Genomic DNA, 9,269 nt, shown 5'->3' on the forward strand with positions numbered 1-9,269 from the left:
CGGTATCAATTGCATCCCTTCACGGTAACCGACGGTCAAGGTAAGGGACATATTGCGAAATAAAGTCAAGGGTAAGAATATTTTTTATTAATAATAATTTAATAAATAAATCCTCTCTGAATAAGTTTATTATATACTCCATTAAAGAAGCTTCAATTGATCAAATAAATAGTAATGAAACAATCTTAAATTAAGAATCAGGATGACATTTACCGTGTGACTCAAGTCAGAATTAATTGTATACACTAACTAAGGAAAAAATAGCGCAAGCAAAAATACTACTACTGATATTTTAAATTAAATCAGTAACTGGCTTTCAGTTTAGTTTTTTATAATTCATTCAAATTACAGTACTGTGCCCAAACTGCCCAAGGATTACTTAGCCTTCACTGAGTCTGTAGTAAAGGGGGGGAAAGGAGAAGAAAAAAAAAAAAAAAAAAAAAAAATCAATGTATTCAATGTACCGGTATCAGGTCTCAAACGTCAAAATCAATAAGCAGCAAAAATAAATGATGATAAATCATGACAAAACATGATTTGTTTGTAAAACATCGCTAGCCTAGTGCTAATGCCAGAGTTAACGGATGATCAAATTCAAATTCTAAGGGGAAGTTTGCATCGACGTCGATTGTGTTTTTCCTTCAAATAATGAATATTCACACACAAATGCTGTGGGAACACATACCCACAGATAAGATAAATACTACGCAAAGGCACAAATTCTTCCCAATCTGTGAAAAATAGTTATTTTAATAGAATTCAATCACACCTTTCTTCTGTTCTCACTTTAAGTGTGTACACTATGTATGCACGGCACCACACTGCCCCTAACACTCAGGAACAGCCAGTATTTGTATTGTACTGCATTTATATATGGCTCTGATAGACAAGCGAAAAAAACAGAACTAACAGATTTTGTTTAAAATCAACACTTTTTATGTAAGCTATTAGAAATTTAAAATGTAAATGGCAGGTGTTTATTGCCCAGGTGTGGTGCATTACATTGATTATTTTAACACAATTGGACGCTGACCACAATAGTCCTGTACTCATTAGAGGTGTACCCCACATGAAAATTAGTGAGTTGTCTATGGATGGAAAAACTAGCAATTGTGAAGGTGAGAGAAGATGGAAAATCAATTAGAGACATTGCCCAGTGCCCACAGCAAATACAACCATTTGTAATGTCCTGTACTGTAAATAACAGATGTTGAACGAGTAGACCAAGAAAACAGCTACAGTTGACGAAAGAAACATTACGGGAGCTGTAAAAAATAAATAAATAAAATAAAACAGGCCACACCAGGAGAAGAGGCTACACAATAAGATCATAAGCAAGAAGAACATGAACGCCAAACTGAAAAAAAGCAAGATCTCAAGCCTCCAAAATCATAGGGCAAGGTTTTATGGATTGTAGAGACTAACATTAAACTTGATGGAAGTGATGGAAGAAAGAAATGATCTGCTTAAGATTCTTAATCGACAAGCCCATCTGTGAAACAAAGTGGAGGTAATGTCACAGCTCCAGATATGTAGCTCGCTTGATGCTTCTCAGAGGCTTCAGCCAAGGCTCATTAATAATCATTGATGTAACATATTATGGTGACAGCAAAACAAACAAATTCACAGAAATATGTTGTCTGTCATTTGCAACAAAAGTGATTAGGAGATCCATCGTGAAAAAAAATAAATAAACACTGATCCTTAAGAAAATGCCAAAACAAGAGTTCATCAGGGTAAAAAGGAAGCGTAAGCTTTTAGATTGATGAACACAATATCCAAATAAGCAGACAAGGGGAGTAGCCCGCCCTAAAACTAACAACAACTGAAAGAGGCTGTGGTAAAACCTTGGAAAAGCCTCACAAAAGAAGAACGCAAAGGTTTGGTGATGTCAGCGGGTCACAGGCTTGATGAAGTTTTTGCAAGCAAATGAATAGGGCACATTAGCTTTAAGCTAATTTAAGTATTTTCCAATACTTTTTCCTTGCTTAACAATATTGTGTTTTGTTTCAAATAATGCGAAGTTCAGTATCAAATGAAGATTTAAATTTATGGAAATATTGATCTTTGTCTCATGTTCACCTTTTGATATCAAATCTAAATGTTCTCAAAAACACAACAAAAACTAAAGAAATTGGCCTTCTACTTTCATGAAACTTTGGGTTAAAGAATTACTTTTTCTCTTAAGTTTTTAAGATGACTAAGAAATTAATTGTCCCTCTTCAGAATAAGCCATCCAGTGTGGAGTAGTTAGAAATTACCAGTAGCTCCCTGTTTTGAGACACATGGCATTGAAATGGTGCGCATAGTTATCCGCTTGCATTAGATTATGCTCACAGCAAATGTGTTCTCTCTCAAGCCTTTGAGATCACTCAAGACTGGGAGAGCGAGTTAGTTTCTTAAGTTTTCTCAAGCATGATGTTCAGCCACATCTTGGGGCCAAGTGCACTGGTGCTTTGGCACACAGACAATGCTGTTCAAATGCAGAAATTTGGGCAAAAGGGTCTGCAGTAGCCAGAGGCACATCATGACCTTGTAGCCTGGCCTCAATGATGCAAGCTCGAGATGAGAATAACACTGAAGCTAGCCATAATGCAATCATAATTAGTTTGTGTTCAACGTCCAAGGCATTGGATAATTTACATTTCTGGGCTAAAGGTACATAGGCACATTTCTGAAGAGAAGTTGCTTCACTTGCATGGACAATACCTCAAAGTCTGTCAATCAAGGTCACACTTTTTTCTAACATCTAACCAGCAGATGTTGGAAATTCACAGATGATTCATTGATGAATCTACTATGTAGACATACTTTAGGCTAGAGTGAAAGAAGAAAAAAAAAAAGTGTCTTCACAAAATGCATGTCTATTCTATGGACAAGATTCTTGTAGAATGACTTTCAGTAGCAGCTGTCTGACTGTCCTTACAAGTGTATTGCAGATGAGTCCAATTGATTTCCTCATATTTACTTTAGCCATTATCTGCATGCTGAAGCGAAACCATAGCTGCTCTTAAACACCCCCGCCCCCACCCTTTGCCAAGGAGATGTTCTACACTTCCTGTATGTACCTCATGACACAAGTATAATTGCAATGCCCACAAGATTTACAGTGCACATCACACCAAATAACTTTACTGAAATAAAAAGTGAAGAACAGCTGATAAAATTCAATGCCAAGTATAACATAACCCAGAACCCTCCGTGATGCTCAAACTGTGGCTTTAAAATATCTGCCAGGGAACACGCAAGGCACACAGCAAGGGAAACTGTGGCAATAAACAAACTTGGTATATAATCACTCTCAATACCACAGGATTACAACGCGGCCTAGTGTGAAATTGCCATGAAACCACAAGGGTTATAAGACTGCTGAGAGCTGCTGTTGTTGCTATGTGTCTGCTGAAATGTTCATCAAGCACGTCTGCATTTAGCTGTTGTCCAGTCTGCCGATCTTGACAGCAAATGTGCCAAGTTAACTAATAAGCATGGGATGGGAACAAATCCATTTCGGACAAAGTGGCATTCAACTAGCACACCATGTATGAGAGCACTTGAGGTTTGTGACCACTGGCAGGACTTTCACCAACAAGTGAGACCGGCCGGAAGGCATGATTGGTGGCGAACCGCAACGTTGACAAAACACTTGCATGCAGGAGGCTGGAATAGCTGCCCCCACGGTCCTCCCCACTATCACCTCATATTCCCAGAGGCCAGGTGATCTGGAGCTCCACCCTCTGCCGTACAGTCATCAACCAGCCACTATCAGGAAACCACCAACACAAATCCAATTCCTGAGGCCAAAGCCAACTGTTAAAGACACTGTTTACCAACAAGTCTGTAAGGTTTGGGGATATGGTTAGGGGACAAGTAGCAGCATAGCATGCCAAGCAGTGAAGCACATTAGAGAACTTGGGAAGCCACTTGGGAAATGCTGGTTTACAAAGAGGATCATTCAGTGGTTGGCTTCCGCTGGCTTTAGACCAGATTTTCTTTGAGCTGCTGTTGCTGTAGTGTAGTAGTCAATACTGAAAAGTACCATTAAATGCTTTAAAAAAAAAAAAGAAGACTGTACTTTCTGACCTGAAATGCTGGCGAGTCAGACAGACACTGCATATCTGCTTTATCGCTAGCCCATCACAGAAATCACAGTCAAAATGAATAATCCTTATGCTTTTTCTTTTTTGTTTGAAAAATCCCATTATGTTGGTGGCGTTGTGGGTAAAGTGCTTTTTATGCACATTACTGTGGCTGAAAATAAGATGAGGCACCACTCCTGAGAGACAATATGTGACTCCATGAGAGGAAACCTGCTTTGAATGTCATTACAGCATTAACTGAATGCAACGAACAAACAACCAAGAGTGGTGGTGCCATTTGTTAGATGTCGGGAGCAGTCCTCAAGATGGCCAAAAAAAAAAAAAAAAGACAGAGAGAGTACAAGGGATAAAGAAGAATGGACGAATTTAAAGAGGGAGGGGTGACCTTCATTCTTTTGATATGCACTTTTTTGTAAAGAACAAGATTATCTAGACTGCTGCACGGCATTAAGAGTCCTTTTTCTCCACATATACGTTCATTAGAAGCCATGCCCACTTCTAAAAGTGGACGTGTACACCCAACCACATAACCACTGATCCTCTGAATTTACAGCCATTAACTTTTAGCAAACTTTTGTCCCACCACAGGACACACACAAGTAGTTATTGCTGTAATCCAAACTTATGAGACTGCATTAACATAATAACAACCTCTACAAGACAGTGCACTCACTCACTCTGCTCACTAAAGACTGAAATTTATTTTCACATGACTGGTTTCTACTAAATCTACCCATCACCATCTAACAATGTTAAACAGTCAAAAATATGACAAATTAGGCCGTTCGATAGCATTCAAAAACTGATTCAGCCCACAACACAAAAAAAGTACAATTACCGGTAGCGCATTAATTTCAAAGTTGAATCAAACTTGTCATACGGTTTACTGTAACTAAACTAAACAGATTTATTCGAGGTAATGAGCTGGTTTATTTTAGAGCTGTCAAAATGAATCGATTAAATCGCCAACTAATTTATTATCAAATTAATCAACAACTATTTTAAAAATCGAGTAATCGTTTGGAGCCATTTTATAACTTAAAATTGTCCAAATCCTCTGATTTCAGCATATCAAGAGTAATTGTTCGCTGATTTCTGTAGACCTTCATAAAAGAAGACTGAATATGAGCTGTGTTTAATCAAAATAAGATATTTGCATAGATCTGTTACCGTTAACATAGTATAACATCAACCCCCCCCCCCCCTTTTTTTTTTTTAAATCACTATACGAATACATAGTATGAAATAAACACCAATCACTGGTTCATAAATAAAAAACCAGGTGGAAAAAATGCTTTCGTAATACATTTTAATACAAAATTAAAATAAATCAGATTAGTCAATTAATCGACTGAATAAGCGATAGATTAATCGACTAAGACAATTCGATGGTGACAATGCTAGTTTGTTTTATGTTATTTGCAAACATTTGATGAGCTTGTTTTGTGTAACAAACGTACATTTTAGTATCAGTATTAGTCTAATCCGCCGTCTCTATGTAAAAGAACAACTCTTTTTACTCTGTTTGAGCTTACACCTTTCATTACTAAAACATCAACCAGACAACCGGTAGCCTACAGTAATTTGTCCTGCACTTTATTATAGACATTGTTTCATGTGGCTCTATAATTATTATAATAATGGTAATAGCCCTGTTTTACTATGCTACAAAAAGCTACAGTAATTTACCGAAACTATGTTTTAGGAAATAAAAAATGCTTCCTTGTTCTAATCCTGAAATTACCCTTTTGTGGTTAGTTAATGTAATGAGGCCTCATTCATCGACTTGAGTTCTCCGAGTTGCCTGCCAGCAACTGATTGACTCTCAAGCGGCAAAATATGCAGCTAAGTTAGTGGTTTATAACAGTAATTTAGCATTAATTTAGCAAAAGTAAGATGGACTAAACGGGATCAGTACCATCGTTTTACACAAATCAAATGCAGCTGTTATGATGAGACACTTGTCCAGCGGAAAGTGCACACCTTCCGCCAAGACAACCATGATAGTGTTTGCATACATGCCCAATAAACACATGCAGTATTGCTCTTTAGTGGCAGTGGCTTTGTGAGTATCGAAGTGGCCAAAGTACATTTGCAATTATTCATGTATTTGAGACTTTTAAAAAGTTGCATTTGTCATTTGTGCGAAGAGGACAAAAGGCACTATTTTCATGCCTCAAGCAAGTCTAGTGTGATATGCGGCCTAAATCTGCCTTGACTAGGTTTTAGTATTTTCACAGACACACGCAACTTGGTGCAGCGTAGTGGGCGTGAACACAGTCGACTTGATTCGTCACCAATTGCAGCGTCTCCTCCCATTCCCTTTCAAATCCCGTATGAGAGGTGCAGTCATTGACTTGGTGGAAGAGGAAACTAATTTGCTGGAGTCCATGCAAGAGGCCGAAGCACACAAAGTACAATTTTAAGGAAAGTTGACCAGGGAGATCGCTGGTCTGTTCAGTACCGTATTCACTTGGAGATCACCTTCCACCCTGATTGTTCATGTCTGTGTGTAACCCACCACCCCCAAAGCTGTGCCGTGGCCGTGACAGTAATAATAAAGCATTCAATAATTTGATTTCTATGGGTTTGCTCTACACCATTGTCATATTTACAAATGAAGCGTAATTACATCCAGCGCACGATCTGTTTGCCTGTGCTCCGATCAAATTCACCAAAATCGTGTTAAACTACCTGTGCCAACACTTAGATATGGTTCCAAATTGGCAAGTGCCCTTGGTATGCCAGAATGCTCACTGTGTTGCAGAGCCGTCTGCCAAATTCCCCAACAGGTAAAATGAGGCTTCTATGGACCAAAAAAAAAAAAAAAACACACACACACAATGCACCAGTATATACACTCAAGTGCTGCTGCACCAAACCCGAAGTGTCAAACACTGGAAAAAAGTCTTTGACCTGATGATCATGGTAATTGACAACAAGTAAGGTACAACAGCAACAAGGTAAAGATGGCTAATGCTATTCTGCTTTATGTGTCGATGTTAAACAAGAATGGGTACTGTTACATTTGATAAGTAAAAGTAATTTAAAAAAATAATAATAATGCGAGCCCGTGAGCACAGTGCTACTCTTGTTGGAAGTGAAGTATGCAGTACCATGCAAAGTAAAAAAAAGTACAGTATATGCCCTGATATTTGCAGCCATTATCTGACAGACATGTTTACTAGTTTAAGCTCTATGTAAAACAGCATCTAGAGATGATGCAATAGACAATAATCCAGCAGAGCTAAATATGGTCTGACAATGGGCCTGACTGCCTTGGCCTCTTGTGAAACATGTTATGAACTATTGTATTAATCTTCACATAACAAACGTTTACAGCAGAATTTGTAAAGTTGTACTGATGTCTATAATGACTTAGTATTGGATGGCAGGTGCTTTGCCACAGGTGGAACCTCAATTTATCATGCAACTTCATGTAAAAGTCACTTGGAAAACAAGGTTTAAAAAAATAAAAAATAAAAAATAAAAAAAAAGGAAGCTTTTCAAGTATCAGGCAGACAGTTGTAATTCAAGTTCTAATCAAACATTAAGTCACTAAAAGATGAATTAAGTGATTCACTTACAAGGAAACCGTCCTGACAGGCAGATCTACAGGCGGTGCTGTCTGCTCCAGATTACTGCAGTCCACTGAATCTTCATTGCAGGTACAGTTCTGGGCACACTGCAACTCGGAACTCAATCCGTGACTGATGAAAAGTTCGAGTGTAAAAAATAAATAGAAAACACAACGAGAAGTATATCCAAAACGTCCGGGGGGCGCCGCCATTTTGTATCCAGTTTTCAAAAGCGCCGCTGCTGAGTTCTCCACTTGAACCCGCAAACTGGAATATTAGTGGAGCCCCGAAAAAGTTAAATGCACTTTAAAGCATAATAAAAGTTTCATTTGAATTCCTCTAGACACCAAAACCACAAATGGTAAGATGGAAAAAGTCATTTAGGACAGAGGTCCAACTTTCTCCTCGGTGTCCGACGCGCGCTTCGAATCAAAGGTGATTCACAGTTTGGTCAGAAAAAAAGTCACAGTATTGCACTTTCGACTCAATTTAACAATTGCTGAGCGTTGATGTAACATTTCACGCTACATTCTCTGCGTCCCCACCAATTTTTCCAACATGTTTGCAAACGTTCAACAACAACAACAACAAAATAGTCGTTTAAAGGGCACAGCGCGCCCGGTTCACTAAAACATGACAAGCAACCACACAGGTTGCAAAGTTAACGTCGCTTTAACAATGACCTACACCTAAGTAGTTTAATGTCCAACGCAGAGTAAAAGTTAAGCCAACTTTTTCAACCGTAAAATGACTCCAGCGTTGTTCTCAAGCCGAGCGAAGCATTGCGTTCCAATCTCAGTCTCGACTGTTTAAATCCAACTCCCAGTCCAACTTTGAAAAGGCCACAAAACTCCGATAGAGAACCCGATTAGCAGTATATCAGTTGCAGGCTGTAGTAAAAAAAAAAACCTAAACAAGTCAAGTAATAGTATAAAAAGAGTCCCCCTCCTTTTGACCGTGTACCGCCACCATGAGTTTTGTCCTCTGGCTTACTTTTCCTTTTTTTTTCTCGTAGGTTAGTGTAGTCCCACGTTGGAAGCACAACAGTGATTCCAGGAGCCTCCTTTGGCTCGCTGCGATTGGCTGTTTGTAAATGACGAAGGCGTAACACCTTTCCCTCATTGGTTAGTTTAGGTTCTCCATGCACGGCCGAGATGCATCGTTTGGACCTGCTGTCAGTCAGCGGTGTCAAGGCCCGCCCATGTTTCCCACCCCGGAGTGTGAAACCTCAAACACCGCCTCCTCTCACTTACTCTCGCTCTTTCTTAAAGGGGCCGCCAGCGCCGAACGCAGCCCAGCTAATCCCTTTACAACAAGCCATAATCACAAAACTGGTTTAAAATGTCATTACGTTTTCATATGAGGCGACCATAAAAGAAATAAATCCTCAAACTTAAACGAAGTGCTTAAAATGAGGATGTTAGCTGTGGTTTTATCATGTCACTTTGACTGGTGGTACAACTAATCCTTTCCAAGTTGTACTTATTAAAGGGACAGTGTGTATATTATTTAGCAACACCAAGTTTTGATAACGTCACAGATTCAAAGAAAAGACAACCAAGAATTAAGCCCTTTTTCCAGTTCTAAATCACTA

At 38.8% G+C, this 9,269-nt stretch overlaps 1 protein-coding gene across 1 annotated transcript in view; it reads right to left on the reverse strand.

Moving 5' to 3' along the window:
* The window catches only part of lrig1 (leucine-rich repeats and immunoglobulin-like domains 1), a 38,304-nt gene extending 29,635 nt beyond the window's left edge, over window positions 1–8,669 (reverse strand). Inside the window, exon 1 of the mRNA XM_077530025.1 lies at window positions 7,685–8,669. Coding sequence (XP_077386151.1) covers window positions 7,685–7,887 — 203 coding nt within the window. The 5' untranslated portion in view covers window positions 7,888–8,669. The remainder of the gene's footprint in view (window positions 1–7,684) is intronic.
* Between the last annotated feature and the right edge of the window lie 600 nt (window positions 8,670–9,269).

The sequence above is a fragment of the Festucalex cinctus genome, chromosome 8 (genome assembly GCF_051991245.1).
Source record: "Festucalex cinctus isolate MCC-2025b chromosome 8, RoL_Fcin_1.0, whole genome shotgun sequence".
NCBI classification, from domain to species: domain Eukaryota; kingdom Metazoa; phylum Chordata; class Actinopteri; order Syngnathiformes; family Syngnathidae; genus Festucalex; species Festucalex cinctus.